Raw genomic sequence first — 18,588 nt, forward strand, 5'->3', positions numbered from 1 at the left:
GACAGTGGAACATGAAAAACGTGTTGTGTTGGGTTTTATGGCACATAGGCGGCTAAGCCCATCATGCGCCAAACGCAAGGTATAGAAAATTTCCTTGTGCTGAATTTTATACAAAAAAAAACACAAAACGGTGGTGCAAAGGACCTCAAATGTTATTTCATATCGCCTAGTGAAGGTAAAGGCAGAAAAAGTTTTAAAATGGCTAATGGTAAAAGCGTTAAAGAAGGTCAGGTAACCTCAGCGACCGTCCTTTGCAAGGCAAGGATGTCGAGGCCCCCAACCAATGAAATAGACGCCTCAGCCTTCTTCTCAGGAGTGAGAAAGTGGCTGAGGTATACCTATGAAAAGTGAGGCATTCACAGTTTATTAAGGCAACTAGCCTCTCGAAAAAAGTTAAAATTATCGAAAATGTCAACAGTTGCATTATTACTAAAGAGCAGCGCTGGGTGAAATATAATGCATTGATTATAAAATTGACTAAAATACTTCTTTCTTAGCTTTTCTAGGTTTTAACATGTAACTAAGATATGGTTTAGTGTGAGCTCGTCTCCGCATCTTTCACAAACAGGTTTGGCTTCTTTCGTAAGTAGTTGTGTGTCAATTGTGTGTGTCCTATGCGAAGACGACATAAGATTACTTCAGTGAAACGTTCTCGTTGTCTGCTTGACTCCCATTCCCCCAAGGTGGGTTTTATGAAGTATAGTTTGTTGTTTCGTTTATTATCCCACTCTTTCTCCCATTTGTTCTTTAATTTGTTATGTATCAACTTCGTGCAGTCTTTAAAAAGTATGTCCACAGTTTTGATTTCACAATTTTGAGCACGTACTGCTGCTGAGTCTGCTCTCTCATTACCCTCTATGCCGACGTGGCTGGGGACCCAGCAGAACCTCATCATATATACTTGTGTTGTGAAATTTTCTATGTTGTATATGATGCTGCCTACTAAGGGTTCAACTGCATTGCTTGACTGCAGCGCTGTGAGTAGGCTCAGGGAATCTGTGTATTTTATACCGTTTTCAAAGTTCTCATGTACTATTTTGTCCACAGCCATACACACTGCATAACATTCGACAGTAAAAATTGATACATAACTTCGCAATCTTAATATTTTTCCCATTTCCCCTGTACTACGGCACTTCCAACGTACATCGCTGTTTTCGAGTTATCTGTGTAAAACTTCATGTAGCTTGAATATTTCTCTTTCAAAGCCAAGTATTGCTGTAGTAGGTGTTGACGTGGTGTTTGTTTTTTACGAGACTGTGGTAGAGTCAAGTCCCACGCAATGGGAAGGCAGTGCCATGGTGGCAATGGATCGTGTCTCGGGGCAATTTTTGGTAGAACATCTAGTATTCCCAGTTCATGACATGCATCTTCAATGCGTAATAACAAAGGTCTGATTGATTGCGGTTTATTATCGAATAGCCTTCTAGATGTGCACTTGGTAACAATGGGGTAACAAAGGTGTTTTGGTAAGGATCTTATTTTCAGTACATATGCACAGGTAAACGTTGCTCTTCTGTTTGCAAGAGATGGTTCATTTGTTTCTGCATACAGACTGTATAAGGGGGATGTTCTGTATGCACCAGTTGATTGACGAAGACACAGGTTATGTACGGGATCCAGTTTGTTTAGGCATGATGGTCTTGCAGACCCATACACAATACATCCATAGTCCAAAATGGACCGTACTACGGAGCGGTAGATCTGCAAAAGACATAAGTTATCAGACTCCCAGTGTTTCCGTGAGAGTACCTTCAGTATATTTAGAGACCGGGAAGCTTTCTTCTTGAAGGTGTTTATTTGGGGTAAAAATGTGAGCTTTCTGTCAAAAGTTATGCCTAGGAATTTATGCTCTTGTTTTACTGGTAAAACAATTTCATTCAAGAGCAGGGTGGAATGAATTTGCATGTCCCTTTTCAGTGAGAAAAGGACGGCAACTGTTTTTTGTGGAGAGAACATAAATACACTTTGTTCTGCCCAAGTCGCTAGTTTGTTCAGTGTAAGCTGTATCTATCTTTCGCCTCTTGGTAAGCTGCAAGATGTGCATGAAAGTTGAAGGTCGTCAACATATACGGAATACATGATGGATTTTGGAATCATTTGTGATATTGAATTTATTTTTACAAAAAACAGTGTTGTATTTGGAATGCAGCCCTGCGGTACGCCATTTTCCTGGATGAATTTTTTCGAAAGCGTGCAACCTATACGTACACGAAATGAGCTGTCAGAAAGAAAGTATTTTAAACAGTACAGCATCCTGCCACAGATACTCAGTCCGCGAGGTCACAAAGAATCCCAAACCTCCAGGTGGTATATAAGCTTTTTCCAGGTCAAAAAATACTGAGAAACAATGCTGTTTCTGTATGAATGCTTCACGGACCATGTTTTCAAGACGGACGAGATGGTCATTTGTACACCATGCTTATCTAAATCCACATTGGTGGATATCAAGAAGTTTGCGCGATTCATAGATGAACATTAATCTAATATTTAGCACACTTTCAAAACCTTTAGCAAGACAACTCGTAAGTGCTATTGGCCTGTAACTGCCAGCCGAAGTTGGCGGTTTTCAGATTTCAGGAATGGCACAACCACGGCCTTTTTCCACGCCTCAGCCATTTTTTCCAGACTGCCATATTTTATTGGAGAATTTCAGAAGAGCTTGTACAGCGTCTTCGGAGAGATGAGCAAGCATTTCATGATAGATTTCATCTGAGCCTTGTGCTGTCTGTTTGCCCGCCGACAGTACTGTACGGATTTCTTGTAGTGTGATTAATTTATTGTTATGTTTATTTGCACTGCCACTTGCCGGCAGTCTAATTTTCTGTTGTGTTCTTGTTCTTTATAAATGATTGTGTAGTGTGAGGAACTTGAAACTGTGGCGAAGTGTTCCCCTAGTTTCTCGGCCTGTTCGCTATTGCTTGTCTTTGTATCCGGAGCTGTTAGGAAAGGAATTGTAAAAGGAGTAAAGCTGCCATTAAATGTGCGGACTTGTTCCCCCATTTTTTTCGATTGAACTGAACTATTTATGAACGACACATAATTTTGCCATGAAGTTTTCTCAGCATTGCGACGTAAGTAACGTGCTTTTGCTCTCTTCTTCTTCTCCCGAAAGGGGAAGCCTTGCGGGATGCCGACTTGGTGGCTGGCGGGCCCTTTCTCGGGGATGGCATAGCAGCTTCCGCTGCATCTGCCAGGGGCGCGGATGGCCCTGCCTCATCCTCACTAGGTGTGAGCTGGGCAGGTGCCGAAGGCCGCTGTGGTGTGCCGCGCCCACGCACCACATCGGCGAAGTTTGTACGTGCAGTGAAAGAGAATGTGCCCTGAGTGGTTGCGTAACGCTGTCTTGCCTCTTTAAATGTTATATTTTCTTTGGTCTTTATGGTAATTATTTCCTTTTCTTTTTCCATGCAGGGCACGAGCTTGAATAATTGGCGTGGTCGCCTTCGCAGTGTGCGCAGCGCGGCGCAGCATCGCAGTCGTTTGATTGATGATCATTGGAGGCAGATTTGGCGCAGGTATCGCGGCCGCGACAGCTTTGGGAGTCGTGGCCAAACCCTTGGCATTCGAAGCAGCGTCGAGGGTTAGATTGACTCGAGCAGAGTTAAGGAGGCGAAGGTCAAAACCATGTGCTTTGTCTTCTTAATGGATTTCGGTTCAGTGTACATTAGTCACATTCTTATCTAGCAATCCTTCGAGCATTTCTTCTTCGGTCTGTTGCAGAAAGTCATTGTCAGAAATTACACCGCGTACTGTGTTTAGAGATCTGTGTGGGGTCGCGGAGACAGGAATATCACCAAAGGGTTCGATGTTTGCCAGCTTTGATATCTGAATGATATCGATCAGTTCGAGCAAAAGGTCACCACTAGCTTGTTTTGTTACTTTATACTTAGGACACAGGGGATCTGTGAGAACTTTTGATACTAGAAACAGGGATATTAGCCAGGCTGGCTTTTCTTTTTGTTCACTATGAACGATGTGATACTTTGGGAACGTACTTTTCTTTTAGTTGAGAAACTGAAAGGTGACATCGGTCCGCCCTCCTTTCAGAGGGCGGTCAGTTGAAAGGAGCGAAGCAGCCATAAAAAAAGTGTGTTCTTCGGTCATGGTGCCAGCCACCCACCATGGAGCCCAACAAGGGGATGGGACAGGAGCTTGAAAGTAAGTCCTGCCTCCACCAGCTGTACACCACTGCTATAACCAAATATGGGGAACTCAGGGTTGTTACGCCACACAAGGTTAACCCTAGCCGCCTATGAAAACTGTAAGAAAAAAAACGAGAGGAGAGGAGGAGGCAGGAGAGTTGTGAAAAAGAAAATAGGAAAGTAAAAGATGGAGAGGAGCAGGGACTCCGGAACAGGGGGGGGCAGGGGGGGCGGTCGCCCCCCCCCAACATTTATCCAGGGGGGCGCCGCCCCCCCCTCCTCACTTTCCGACCGCTTACGCTGAAATCGAATTTTCGATAAGTGCTGAAGTTCTAGTGCTTTATAATTTTAAAGAATATTGACATAGTACAGAGATGGCCAACAAACAAACAAATATCATTCAGCACACACAAATGCCAAATTCCCATCATAGGAAACAAATGTAACCATCCCCCCCCCCGAAAAAACCAATATATCCTCGATATATTGAAAAAGTTAAGTATACTAAACTCCCCTTTCCTATCTCACAACGAATCCAAGAAAAAATCTCAACACTAACAATTAACCTCAGCCGATTCACAGGACACACTTGAGGTATGGCACCAAAACACCTAAAGGACGTTTACGCCAGGGCGACTGAACGCTTCATTCTGTACTACAAGTCTGGTACAAACAAACATCACAAGTGCGCAGGAAACTACAAACTATCCAACGCTTCCCTCAGAATCACCAAAGCCTTCAGAATAACACCTAACATAGCCCTCCCAATACTTGCAAACGTACCCACCATTCACAATATTCGAAAGATAAAACGCACTTTTCAACGCCCTTAATAACAACCCTTTCTTTACAAACGACACCCTTCAGTCATCACCACGAAAACGGACCTCCACCTCACCCACCCAACGCAACGCATCAAAATCAACTACTCTTCCGGGCCTCTTACACCATCAGACCTGCATATTTACACCGACGGATCTAAAACAGAGGCATGCTGTGGCCTGGCATATAACGTTCTCACAAAAAAAGAATCGAATCACACAGTATAAACTATTTAAACTTTCTGAATACAGCTCTAACTTTGAGGCCGAGGCTGTGGCCATCATCAAAGCCATTGAATACACAAAAGCCACCACTTCCCAATCAAAACACCATCCTCGCCGACAGCCTCTCAACACTAAAAGGGGCATTTGAAAAGGGGCAATCGTGCCAGGGGCTTCTGAACTTGGGGCTTTTGAAAACGGGGCAAATGCAGCGGGGCATTCGGCGCGGGGCATTTGACACGGGGCTTCTGACATCGGGTGCTTTCGTGCACCACCCGGTGGAAATATCAAGTGCAGAGATACGTTTACTGCAGCAGCAGCAGCACTGCGGGCAATGTTTAAAAGAAAGATACATGTATCAATTTAAAATAGAAACCAAGGCATTTATTAAAAGGGAAATTTTTCTTGAATAATGCAAAAAATAACAAAGAACCATAGTGCCAGGTATATCAAACATAATGCATCGAGCAAATAGGAATTATTAAAACAAATGTCAAGTACAAACAGTTGAAAGAAGGTGAAGTCTAATAATACTTTTAAAGGAACGAATAGTTTTAAAATCCTGAGATAAGGTGTAATGAACGGGAGTTTGATTAAAAACTGAGGGAGTATGAGTCTGAGTATGAGTATGAGGGCGTGTGAGTCTGAGGGAGTATGCGTCATGTTTAATGAATTTTGTATTGAAATAATTCAAGTTTGACTATTTCTTTGGAAACAAACACAGCAGTTCGAAGTAAAATTATGTCTTCTAAACGAAGTATTTTGGAATCTACTAAGTAATGCAACGTGTGATCTTCAGTTCTTAAACACTAAATGGCACGAATCGCCCTTTTCTTTTTTTACAAAGAGGAATGAAGTAGTATTCTGTTTTGTCGTGGTGCACCAAACTAACAAACAATACTGGAGTCGAGATTCTATAAGCAAATAGTACAGGAATGTTTTAAGCCAGACAGGTAAAAGATTTCTATATTTGTTGATGATACCGAAGGACCTTGAGAGGCTATTTTAAGTTCGCTACGTGGGCATTGGAATGCACGTGGCGCCAGTTTTTGCGGGCGCCAGGCGACGCGCTTTAAGGTACGGACACACTGGCGGCAAGACGCGCGCGGCACGCCGCCGGCGGCGCGCCGCGTGCCGCGAAACCTGCCGCGGAGGCGGTTTGGTCTGCCGCGCAGAGGATGGGTCGAGGAGCCATTTTCGGCGGCTTGCCGCGAGCCGCGAACCAATGAGAAACGTCCAGGCTTTCTCCTAGCGCCACCTCTTGGCTACTGCCAAAGTTAACTTCCAGCGGCGGCGGCAGAACCACGATCGACGACCAAGCGCTCCGAGCCAGCCGCGACAAACAGCGCTAGTGCTTTCTTCTCGTGTACATCCACGTGGCAAAATGAATTTCAGCCGGGAGAACATGATGGAACAATTTCTGGAGACTGTTCGCGTGTTCCCTTTTTTGTACGACAAAACTCACCCGGAGTACAAAGATAAGGACGCCAAAATGAACCGGTGGGCGATCATCGGCAGAACATTCGATCTGACTGGTGAGTTGTTTTCATTATTTATCTGAGTTTCCGCTGAATGTTCACGTCGGCAGGAATGTGCGGGGGTGAGCACACTTGTTTAGAGTGCTCTAGCGGTGTGCTGCGGAGCAAATGATGTGGAATCTCGGTTTCCTACGGGCATGGTGATTTTGCCTGAGCGGTTCGCATGTCGTATCGGGCTGCGCGCTTCGTACAGCGCCGCTTGAGCACTCAAACAAGTTGCTCATCTTTTCATTTTTCGACCTTTCTTGGTGATAAACAGTGGCATTTCTGTAGGACCGCAAGCAGCCGCAAAATTTAAAAACGTGAAGGATCGTTGGCTGAAAATTGTGTCGGCGTCGGAGGGGAGCCGGAAAAGTGGCGCCGGAGGAGAGGCCGGAAAGGTCCACACGAAGTGGACACTTTTTGACATCGTGGATGGCATGCTCAGGAGCACACCACATTATGCCGAAAGGTAAAAAAAAAAAGGCAACTTAGTTGCGTAGCCATCTGCGCCAACTCAAGCCTGGCATTGATAACTTCACTACTGTCACCTGTCCTACCATTCTTTTTAAGCTGCTTTCTTCGTGTTTAATATCTTTTTACGTAATTTGACTGCCCAAGCGTCTGTGTTTTTAACAATTTATCTTCTCTTCAGCTGCGCTGATAGCTTCGCTATTGATATTTTCACATTACCTTTTTCCTGGCAAGAAATCTGCAGGCTTTGCATCAAAACACCTCAAATTTTACATTTCAGGTCTTCATCAAATGTGCCCCCAGAAGAGGACATGTACGTTAAGTCTTGTTTTCATAAGTATAACTTCAGTTTATAAAGCTTCAAGTGATTTAACTTGTTATGCATCTGTGCTTTTGTGCAGCTCCATTCTGACATCTCCACTGTCATCCAACAGCCCTTCCAGTCCTAGACTGGTGGCCAGGTGTGCACCTCGTAGTTTGCTTACCATAACGGTTACTGCAGCGAAACAGTTTATGTACAACATTGTCATTTCATTCACCTGTGCAGCTGTATATCAAGCCCGGCTGCTGCGCTTTTTCAAGAAATGTAAGCTGTACTAATTGTGGTGTCATTATCCACCAATAGTAACAACATCCTATGTCTTTATATAATGCAGGTACTCTGACAGCCCCAATGACTTTACCGATGAGGACGATTTGAGGTGAGTGGTGATTTTCAGTTTTCCTAGCTGTGGTGCACCCCAGGTTCCATGTCAATACACCCTTTTCACCAGCCTTTCACGTTTAAGAGTGTGTCCACTCTATTATGCGCTGTTATGCTGCACTCCCATAGAAATGGATTAGTTTTATGTGCATACAGATCTTGGCTTAGTTGCTGTCATGACTCGTCGCTGGTCTGCAGTTTCAAGTGAATCACACACTCAACACTGCAATGCATGGGGAAAAACTTGTGTTCCATTTAATGACTGCACGTCTAAAAACTGCAACAAGGTGTGAAACCAAGCTTTCGGGTACTAGATGAGTGTGATATGTCTTGCTCCTTTTCATAGCATTGCAAGTAGAAAACATGTTTTTTGCACGACATAAATGGCAGCATTTTTATTTTTTCTATAGGCTCCCCAGCACATCAGAAGGTACGGCATCTGCTGCTGGCTCTTCAGGGTAAGTTGGTGTTCACTTTCTTGTGTCGGAATATGACACCATAACAAACATTTTTTTGAGGCAGGTTGTCAACTTCACAAGCAGGAGCCGCTGCCCCAGATCCAGGGTAAGAAAGCTGTGTGCACTTTCTTTTATTGGAAGCAGACATACTTTTCCAGTGCATTTCTCTTGAGTCTAACGATGTGGCCTGTCCTGCAGGTCTGCCAAAAGGCGAGCATCCGGTGTACCTTCCTCTCGGTACTGGCATGGTTCACATTTCCTGCGGTATTTGAATGATAATCAGTGATTGCAAGAAAACATTGTGCGGATATATTTATATGCAGGACCAAAAGAAGGCAGTCTGACAGCTTCGACGATGCGGTAAAAGATGTCTTGGGGAGCTGCTCTGCTACGCTGTTAGAACTAAAAAAGAAAAATGAAATGCCTGCACCGAAAGATGACAGTCAAGAGGCAGCACACTGGATAGCTGCTAAACTGAGGATGCTACCACACAAAAAAAGATGTGAGGTAACATTCCAAATCCACAAGCTGCTGTATGAAGCCGAAATGGAGCAGTATGAATAAATGAAATGTAAAGTGCAAGCAATCGATAATATTTTTCTATGAAAGCAGGCAATTTCGGCTTTCTTTTGACATGATAGTGTTTGTGCATGCTGACAAGTAGTTGCCTGTTATTGGAAATTACCTGCCGTCCTGCACGGGTCACGACACTTTCCTGCCATGGCACCTGGCCGTCGCTCATGAAGTAGGATGCCAGCCTATCCCTTATCTCCAATGCAGCCCTGTAACACAGAAATGCACAAGATGTTCAACCTTTTCCTTCAGCTTATTCTGCCTGTCTGTCTGAGGTCACAGTTCTAATGGGCGTGTTTTACTCCTCGTCGTTAGCTGTACCCACTGACTTTGTTGAAAACATGAAATACGCATGTATTTTTGCACTGCTACAATTCTTAACGCAAACTCTAATGAACAAGATCTTAAGTCGTGTTAAATGATCAAGTTAAATCAAATGTTTTGAATGTTTCGCTGTTTGTTATCGATGAGCTTCAATTGCTTTAATGTAAATAAAGCAGGAAATGCAAACTATTATTGATTTCATGCCGTCATGGAAATAATAGTTACCGAGCAGAGTGGTACCCCTGGTCTTTCCATCCAGGAAGGGCACTACTGTCGTTCCTCCATGCCCCATTTGTGACATTTCCCTCCCAGTCTTCATGGTCAACAAATCCAGGAGGGTTGTACGTTGTCCTGGAAAACACCGAATCTTTCATTAGAAAATTGTGGAGCGCCACACATGCCCTTACAATGTTTTCGGTGGTTTCTTCTGTCGCTCGAAAGGGTCTCTTCAGTATTCGCCACCTACTAGCCAGGATACCAAAACTGTTTTCTATGAGCCTCCTTGCACGACTCAGCCGGTAATTAAACACTGCCCTCTTCAAGTACTCGCTGTACTGGCTGACCCTGTAGGCATGAAGAGCTAGAAAAAACAAAAGGTCAGGGCATTAAAATTGCAGCAAACATGTACATACTTAGATGAAGAAGGCAATGGCACTAATTTCAAATCATTGAAATAATTGGCAGCTCTGCGCACCCACTGAATACAACTTGAAAAGAAAAAAACTGTTCCTACATCTTATGTCCTCTGGGTGCCTGTTTCTGGTGCGGACAATTTGAAATGCTACATAAACTGATATTATAAGGGTTTTTATTCATTTTTTGCATGCTTAAGTTGTGCTAAAGAAATGCTACATAGGGCCCCCTTTGGCTGCATTGCACAACTTGAGATTTTCGTATATTATCCAGTCAGTAAAACAGGTTAAATAGTGCTCATGCATTTGCTTGCGATCATTCAACTAAACCATATATGTCAACATTACATTTTATTACTGCATCATGTTATTGCTTTCACACAAAATGCAACATAACATGTAAATTATCAGTAATAAAACTATTTTAATACACTCATATTGCACTGCATACACGAAATTTAGTCCTCTGAACCATTTTTTTTCCATGCAGAAACTAAACCTTTCCTTGTAAGACTTGCTATATACATGCATGCAGGCTAGACTGGATTTGTAAATTTTTTGTAGAAATTGTTTGGCCATTTTTGCCGTATGTATGCATTGCACGAAACTGTATCTGCTATGGCAAACAGCGGCAGCAGTAACACAGTACAGCTGCATTGATATTTCATCTCGGCAATCAGAGGAAGATGTCAGCATTAAAAGTAATTGAAGCAACTTGCCACGTCGAGGATAAGGCCGCATGAGGTAAGGCTTCAATGGAAAGGCCTCGTCGCCCACCATCAAGTATGGTATCAGTCCCGCTGAGCCCACTGTTGCTGCTGGGGGGATTCCAAATCTGCGCTCGCCCAATATATGCATCAGCTTCGTTCTTAACAAAACTCCTCCATCGCTTTCTCCCCCGTTGTGGCCAACGACCACATACACAAATCTGAAATAAAGCAAGAGGTTTCAGTGTAGCCCATTTAGCATCTGATGTAGAACATGACTTTCTCCTTGCTCCTTCTGAAGTCACTACTGCGTTCAAGTCTTGTAAAGTCATTTCTGTGCTGCATTATAGTTTGACTAAATATACATGCCACACACAATCACAATTCAGAGATTGCCATTTTAACATCTGCTGCTATTTGTGCAGAATCAAATATGTTTACTGTCAACCTGCATGAGCAAACCATTGCAATCATACACCTGTCTACGCTATGCTCCTTAATTCGTCATGTAACTTATACCACTGAACTGTCCTCTTTTCTTTCAGTGCATACAATAGCACTCTCTTTCAATGAATATAATACACTGTTTGAATGATTCACAAGAAAAATGCACCATACCTATAATGTGCATCGCATGTTGCCATGAGGACTGTGCTGAATGACTTTTTGTAATTAAAGTTTCGTGACCCTGAATTTGCAGGACATTCAATGCTCACATGCTTGCCATCAATACATCCAATGCAGTTGGGAAAATTCCACTCGACAAGCATGTCTGTGGCAATCTGAAAGAGTGATCGGGAGGCAATATAATATGAGACTGTGACAAAACAATAGCGTAGTAATGCATAAGGCAACCTTTAGTTGTCTTATGCATTATGAGATGCAGGAGTTCAACACATTTGAAAAGTCGGTACGCAGGCGGCATTGGGAAAGTCAGTAGCATAACAAATGAGGTAAAGAAAGGCAAGCTGGACGCTTGTCAACACTATAAACCCTCTCCGCAGTAACAAAACGGACTGCAGTGCACTTACTTTTTTCCATTCTTCTGCTGTTTGTGGAAATCTTACATAGGTTGGCTGAAGTATTTCCCATAATGCAGCACAAGTTTCCCTTACGATCATTCCAGCCGTTGATCGTCCTGTCAGGAAGTTGAACGACAAACTTCTCATTGTGTCGCCGTTTGCGAGAAATCTGAAAAGCGTATTCTCATCACATACGTCTCAAAGGATAAATGAGGAGGGGGGGGGGATGAGTTGCATCACGGTGCTCATGCGGTATGTTTTACACAATATTTTCCGAGGGACCGCTGATCAGGCACTGTGACGGGACAGTACCGGGTCACGGACTTTCGGACTTACCTTACTGTCATGGCAAGTCGATCGTGTGCGGATATCGACCGCCTGAACGGAGTGTCCTGCCGCTCAATCACAGGCCGAACTAGGTGGAGCAATGTGTCGAACGAGCTCGGCGGCATCCGAAGGAAGCTATAATCAAGAATCAAAGACATCACTATCACGTCACACACACGGCACACTACGCGTTTGAAAAGGTTGTAATCACTCACTCTCGGAAGAAGCCTTCATCTCGGGCGCGCAGCCGGGGAAGCAAAGCATTCGCTTGCCCTTCAACGTCTCGGTAGCGCCAGCAGGGGTGCACCCAAAACCTTCGTCTGCGTGCCTTTTGCGCGCGCCGCCGTCGCAGCAGCAGGGAACACACAATGACCAAAACGCTCATCGTCGTCAGAACATCGTCGTCTGCACCTGCCATTGCAGAAGTCAACGCGATCAGCGCGGTTGATGAGGGACGAGGAGCTGGTATGTGGTCTGTTTACCGAGCAAGGAAAAAGCGCGCGAGAACCGCGAAATCGCGCCTATGCTCGCGCAGTTCGAGACAAGGCGAGATCAGCGCTGTCACGTGACTCCGCGGCGGCCGCCGCGCGCACAACCAATGTGGCCTCTCTGCCGCGCGGCGTTCTTGCCACCGGCGGCGTGCCGCGCGCGTCTTGCCGCCAGTGTGTGCGTACCATTAGACGGAGCGGCGAGCGCCGCTGTTCCGTCGGCTAGCCAGGGAGACCCATTCTTGGGGACAAAACAGGTTGTTGACCCTACGGTGGTGGCGGGACGTGCTCTTCTGGGAACAGGGGGACGGAAAGGACGCAAGGGAGAAGATGAGGTTGTAGAGACAAGGTCCGATGTCATTCATCACACCCGACCGCAATGTCTCCACCAGACGAGCGAGTAACAACGAAGAGTGTACGAAGAGATCAGCTCGCGAGGGTCAGGGGCGCCGCACCGCCATGCCAATACGCAGCCGTCGACAGATGCTCTACGAGGAGCGTACAACCTCAGATAGCCGCCATATCTGCACTTTGACCAAGTGGGGATGCAATTACCATGGAGCGTGGTTGACAGGGGTGGGGTCTGCTGGCTTTGCGCCCCTCTCCCCCCTCCTCTTTCCGTTGACTCGAACGTGGGAAGCGCACGTGCGTGTAGGCGCAGAGACGCGCCCCGGGCGTAAAAAAGGAGTTTTGTTCTTCTATTTTTTTTTTACCTTGAGAAAGGGTTGAAAACACGTAGTAACCAACAATTTTGGTTGTTCATTCTGATTGAATGCTGGTTGGAATGTAGCCTGGACACAGAGGCCAGCAGTGCCAGCACGCTACGCTTCCACGCGGTTGCGCTTTCTGTTTGTGGTTGTTTGTTCCTTTACGCTCACGTGTGCGCGCGCACAGTGTAGAACGCCCGCACTGGAGAGGAGGCGCGGGACTAAAGAGAAAAAAAAATTACGCTAGCCTAGGGGGCTTAACAATGGCGCGTTTCATTTTTATTGCACCTCTTTTTTTTCTACATGCATGCACCACTGGTGGTTCATGCTCACCCCCTCCTCCTCTTCCACCGGAACAATGAAGGGCCAGGGTATAAAAACTGATGCCCAGAGGTAGGGATCACACCGAGTGTGAGTAAGACGACGCTTCAGCATCATTTTTGCATGCGAAATTACTATAGTTCTATCGCCTCAGTGTTTGCCTTTAAAAGTCATCTTTTGGTTTTACTTACCATTTAAAAATGCCGTTCCTTCAACGAGAGCATCGGTGAAACAACCAGGAACTCTCGCCACACACCAAGTTACCCATCATCCCACAAAGAATCTTAAGGCAAGTACCCAACTTCTTGAACCGTTGAACTGAACTTTCAGCATGTTTGCCACCGCCACCGCTACCACGAGCCATCATTGCGCATGCCAGATAGTTCCGACGCGGCAGGTGCCGGCCTGTCGGAGCAATCTGCACATACGAATTAGCGGAGCGCGCTACGCGGAAACTGGTAGCGATCGCGGTGTACGCTTTGCTAAAGGTATGCTAATAACAGAATACAGTGACGCAAAATCTGAATGCGGCCGCATTTCGTCCAGAAAGCGCCACTCTAACTGCAGCTTTTCGCGATGCAACGCTAAATTTCTCGCGATCATTTTCAATTTAAGAGCCATGATGTTGAGAACCCCGCAATAACCGTGGCATTCTATTTTGTTTTCTTCAAGAAAATCTTGTGCACTTCGACGCTCTCATTGCAGTTGTATTAAAGTAAAACGCCAGTTGGAAACGGTGTTGAGTCACTAGAGATTTATCATACCGGGGACGTGTACCGGTTTCACATACGCGTCTTCCGCGCGCGCAGTGGTCCTGCCCGGCCGCGCTTGGCACTGTGCATACGCAGCTCACGTACGTGAAACCTGTATACGTCTCCGCTAGTACGTCTCCTGTATGCTAAATCTCTCTACTATCATCGTGGCATGTGGAAAAGGCAGTGTTTCCGATCAAAACGCTTTTGTTTTGTAGGTCAGTCCACCTGTAACAGCCGCTGGCAGGATTCTTGCATATATGCGGCGCAGGTACTCATGCCTAAATAAGGACAGATGATTACGCAGCACTATACAGCAGCAAGTTACTGCTATACGGTGCAATATTTTGCCCTGCGAGCCAAATTTTCACTTCTTTTGTCATCCAATGCAGTCTGTCGCTGTTTCGTATTCAAACACTGTAAATTGCCATCGTAAATGCATATGCAGCAGTTGCTTATTTAAAGCTTATGCCGTAAATAAGAACCTTCAAGTGTAACGCATTTCGTTCGCGTATTTCATTGGCACCAGCGAGCCAAGTTGACTCATACCTCTTTGCACACGCATTAGGCGAGCGACGGCCTGCCAAGAGAATAGATGACTTTTCCTCTAAATTATTGTTAGAACAATCTGCTCTCATGATTTACATATATACTGCGACGGGTGATTACTTTCCATGACCGCTCACATATTTAGTGTATTTTTTTAATAACTGCAGATTTACAATGCCGTTGCCTCGGAAGATGCCGGGGTCTCAAAAGAAGATCGACAACTTCTTCGTGCCGGCACAGAAGCGTTTATGCCTTGGAATTGAGGGTTCACAAGGTATATTGCGCCACATTTTTGTCGCCATTTTGTTTATTGATATGTTTCTAATGCCCCTTTGTATTTCTCTTCGGGCTGGCAGCGGGAAACGATTCTCACGAAAGTCAGCCAGCTGACCGTGCGATAGGAGCAACAAGTATTAACGGTACGTCTTTGCAATATTTGGTTTATACCATGCTCTTCATGAGCAGTTCATGACCATTTAGCGCTTGATGCATTTTTTTAACTTCTCTTACTATTTCTTTGAAGGGATAATAAAAATAAAAGATCCATACAGTGGTCGGCTAAGAATTCCTTTTATCTCACTTATTGCAGAGAACCCAGCAGAGGTTGTACTAGATGGAGAGCCCTCCTTCACAACAGACTTGGACCGGACTACATCGAATTCCGGCGCCTGCGCTCCGGTGGAAACCGCAAGACGCGACGACTCGCCCCAGGATGTCCGATCACTGCCTCCCAAGGGCTACAAATTTCCAAGCAACCAAACCGGAAGGTCCTGTAAATATGCATGGTTCCAGAAATTCACATGGTTGTCGTACGACTATGAGCGCGACGTCGTCTTTTGCACTGTGTGCCTCATAGCCTTCAGAGAAAGAGGAGGAAACGTTGCAGGAGTGGAACCATGTTTTATTCGCGCTGGTTTCAATAACTGGAAAAAGGCTATCGAAAAGTTTCAGTGCCACGAGAAGAGCCAATATCACTGCGTCTCCGCAAGTCGCCAACTGTCGAGAGAAAAAAGAATGCACGTAGTGCAGCTATTATCTCAACACAGCAGCAGACAGCAAGAGGAAGCCAGGCAGGCACTGCGCGCTATAGTAAGCTCTGTCCGCTACTTATGCCGCACAGGCCAAGCTTTGCAAGGGCAAACAAAGGATGACGGAAACCTTCTTGATCTGCTAGATGAACGATCACAAGACGTGCCTGCTTTGAAGAGATGGATGGAGCAGCGAGATAGATGGCTGAGCAGCGACATACAGAACGAGCTCATAGAAATTATGGCTCACAGCGTTCAGCGGGGCATCATAAGAGACGTCAGATGTATTCCCTTCTATGGGATAATCGCTGACGGCACTACCGATGTAATAGGGAATGAGCAATTCACATTTTGTGTGCGGTGGGTAGATGGGATTACACTGGAAGTTCGTGAGGAATTTCTTGGCATGTACAATGCACCAGACAGTAGAGCTGAGACCTTGTATAGAGCCGTGAAGGACATGATTTTGCGTTTAGGTCTGGACTTCCATAACCTAAGGGGGCACTGTTTTGATGGGGCCGCGAATATGGCAGGCAGATTTACCGGCGTGCAGAAAAGGATCACGGACTCTGAACCGCGGTCAATATTTGTACACTGCAGTAACCACTGTCTAGACTTGGCACTCCAGGAGGTCGCAAGGAACTGCGAGGTTGTCGGCGATGCTTTGAACATTGTAAAGGATGTTTCCCATGCAATACTCGAATCTAGAAACAGGAAGACTGTTTATTCGAACGTTGTCCTTCCTCCGGGTAATGATGCCAATGAGCAGGATTGTTCCAGGCCGAACACTTTGCTACCATTGTGTCCAACGAGGTGGACAGTAAGAGTGAAATCAATGGAAAGGTTTATCGAGAACTATGAAAGGGTGCAGGCGACATTGCAGGAACTGCTACAAGTTCAAAGCTCTCTCATTGGCACCAGCAAGACAGCACTGAAAGGATATGAGAAAGTATTGGGGAAGTTCGAAACTTTATTGGGCATCAACCTTTCTATAGCCCTATTTGGCCCATGCGAGGAGCTAGCGAGGATGCTTCAACGCCCAGTTTATCGCGCTGCAGGAGCAAAAGAGGCAGCAGAGGCTCTTTGTGACAGCTTGTACAGGCTACGGTCTGACGCCGCATTTGGCGTCCTATGGCAGCGGACGCACTCAAGAGCAACACAATTAGGGCTAAAGGAGCCTCGAGGGTCCCGAGTCTCGCAGCCGCCGAGAAGGATTCAATTCACAGACAAGCCTCAGGAGCCTGCAGCGCTTGACTGCAAGTCATTACATAGAAGAGTTTTTTGCCACTATCGATCGGATTACCAGCGAGATCCGAAGGCGATTCGAACAGCCTGGCATGGAGCAGCTGATTAGTCTGGAGCGCATTCTGACTGACGCTGCTGGAGGTCGAAACTTCCCGGCACACGACTTAAATGAGCTTTTAGGAGCACACGCTGCAGATTTTGACACCAGTAGACTTTCAGCGCAACTCGTGCTTCTCCCAACGCTCCTGCGTGACCAGGGCCCGGCCGCAAGCGAACGCATTTTGCAAATTCTACAGGGGAAGTCTGCAGACATGCGTGAAATGATGGATCAAGTTGTACGGTACCTGCAACTCGTGTTCTCTGTACCTGCGTCAGCTGCTTCAGGAGAGCGCTCTTTCAGTGCCCTGAGGCGAGTAAAAACATTTTTGCGCAATCGAATGACGCAGAGGAGGCTGACGCACCTTCTCCTGCTGCACGTGCACAAGAGGAGAGCTGCGGACCTGCAACTGGATGTCATTATGAAAGAGTTCGTGTCCAGAACGGCAGAACGAACAGCAACTTTTGGCCTCCTTTGATATCCTCTCCTGCCCGACACCCCCTTGTCATACCAGCCACGAAGCTCATCAATGCGTGGGAATATTCTTGTACTTAGTGCCTAAGCTTTACCTTACTGTGGGAGCGAATGCAGAAACAAATATAAGACTTTTTTCAGCTTTCGCACCCGTTCGTTTTTCGTTTCGAACGCGTCATTTGCTTAGTCTGCGCATGGTTTGGGAACTTCAGAAATTTCAAACCATTTTTAAAGTGCATAATAATGCAGAATAAGCAAGAATGCAAATATCTAAAATTTAATAGTGTCGAAATTACTCATTACATTATTAATAATATTAATTAATGATAATATTAACATTATCATTAATGAAATGTAACATAAATAAATAACAATAGAATATTATAATTATAAAATATTGAGACACAAAAATAAATACATAAGTAAATACGACATAGAAACACGACCAGGCTTGCCCCCCCCACTCCCAAAAAAGTTCCGGAGTCCCTGGAGAGGAGGACAGGAAAAGGCGACTGCCGATTTCCCCCGGTCGGGTCAGGCCGCAGGTGCCATCGACAGGAAGCTGGGGCCTAAGTGGTGTGTTGCCTCCGTCGAGGGGCCTTAAAGGTGCAAACGCTCGGCATCGGCTCAACCACCAGGATCTCCGGTGCATTACCTCGGGTCTGAGGTAATGCACTGTTCACCATCATCCCCCTGCGGCGATGTCCCTGCAGATGCTCGGGTACCCGTGGTGTCGCTACTGACAAACGCCTGCAAGCTGCAGACGCCCCCCAGCGGGACACAAGAAAGACGTGGTCGCCGACTTGTCGCTGCTGTCTTCTTAGACATCAAAGGGGCCTAAGATAAAGTACTTCACGACACCATTTTTGGTGCCCTTGACGGCATAGGCATTGGCGGCCCATTGTACTCCTGGGTTGTGAGCTACCTCAACGGCCGGTCCGTTTCCATGTCTACGCCTGATGGAGGGGCTACCTGTCATCAGGTTTGGCGTGGAGTTCCTCA

The 18,588-nt window shown here is 45.8% G+C and overlaps 4 protein-coding genes across 4 annotated transcripts in view; 2 read left to right on the forward strand and 2 right to left on the reverse strand.

The window, feature by feature from the left end:
• Positions 1–18,588, reverse strand: part of LOC144129778 (histone-lysine N-methyltransferase PRDM9-like) — a 65,469-nt gene that overhangs the window by 24,934 nt on the left and 21,947 nt on the right. The gene's annotated exons all lie outside the window — the stretch shown is intronic.
• On the forward strand, positions 6,055–18,427 carry LOC144127685 (uncharacterized). The gene is made up of 5 exons (XM_077660615.1): positions 6,055–6,141; positions 14,910–15,016; positions 15,099–15,161; positions 15,332–15,514; positions 18,300–18,427. The coding sequence occupies exons 2-5, from the start codon at positions 14,917–14,919 to the stop codon at positions 18,425–18,427; spliced, it is 474 nt and encodes a 157-aa protein (XP_077516741.1). The 5' UTR covers positions 6,055–6,141; positions 14,910–14,916.
• On the forward strand, positions 6,277–8,344 carry LOC144127684 (uncharacterized). Its single transcript, XM_077660614.1, has 7 exons — positions 6,277–6,723; positions 7,000–7,177; positions 7,460–7,492; positions 7,581–7,640; positions 7,727–7,765; positions 7,836–7,880; positions 8,293–8,344. The coding sequence occupies exons 1-7, from the start codon at positions 6,573–6,575 to the stop codon at positions 8,342–8,344; spliced, it is 558 nt and encodes a 185-aa protein (XP_077516740.1). The 5' UTR covers positions 6,277–6,572.
• On the reverse strand, positions 8,322–12,596 carry LOC144128259 (uncharacterized). Its single transcript, XM_077661524.1, has 8 exons — positions 12,141–12,596; positions 11,935–12,060; positions 11,608–11,767; positions 11,195–11,358; positions 10,589–10,797; positions 9,463–9,817; positions 9,026–9,122; positions 8,322–8,599 (listed from the first exon to the last, which is right to left on the reverse strand). The coding sequence occupies exons 1-8, from the start codon at positions 12,341–12,343 to the stop codon at positions 8,591–8,593; spliced, it is 1,323 nt and encodes a 440-aa protein (XP_077517650.1). The 5' UTR covers positions 12,344–12,596; the 3' UTR covers positions 8,322–8,590.

Source organism: Amblyomma americanum, chromosome 4 (genome assembly GCF_052857255.1).
Source record: "Amblyomma americanum isolate KBUSLIRL-KWMA chromosome 4, ASM5285725v1, whole genome shotgun sequence".
NCBI classification, from domain to species: domain Eukaryota; kingdom Metazoa; phylum Arthropoda; class Arachnida; order Ixodida; family Ixodidae; genus Amblyomma; species Amblyomma americanum.

Bases quoted from the DNA above. Each gene is read 5' to 3' on its own strand.
- LOC144127684 (XM_077660614.1), top strand. From the start codon at position 6,573: ATGAATTTCAGCCGGGAGAACATGATGGAACAATTTCTGGAGACTGTT. The intron at 7,178-7,459 runs GTAAAAAAAAAA...TTTACATTTCAG, and splicing joins ACACCACATTATGCCGAAAG to GTCTTCATCAAATGTGCCCC. The intron at 7,766-7,835 runs GTAAGCTGTACT...TATATAATGCAG, and splicing joins GCTGCGCTTTTTCAAGAAAT to GTACTCTGACAGCCCCAATG.
- LOC144128259 (XM_077661524.1), bottom strand. From the start codon at position 12,343: ATGGCAGGTGCAGACGACGATGTTCTGACGACGATGAGCGTTTTGGTC. The intron at 11,768-11,934 runs GTAAGTCCGAAA...TACGCTTTTCAG, and splicing joins CGACTTGCCATGACAGTAAG to ATTTCTCGCAAACGGCGACA. The intron at 9,123-9,462 runs GTAACTATTATT...TCTGTGTTACAG, and splicing joins CAGGGGTACCACTCTGCTCG to GGCTGCATTGGAGATAAGGG.
- LOC144127685 (XM_077660615.1), top strand. From the start codon at position 14,917: ATGCCGTTGCCTCGGAAGATGCCGGGGTCTCAAAAGAAGATCGACAAC. The intron at 15,017-15,098 runs GTATATTGCGCC...TCGGGCTGGCAG, and splicing joins TGGAATTGAGGGTTCACAAG to CGGGAAACGATTCTCACGAA. The intron at 15,515-18,299 runs GTAAATATGCAT...ATGTCCCTGCAG, and splicing joins CAACCAAACCGGAAGGTCCT to ATGCTCGGGTACCCGTGGTG.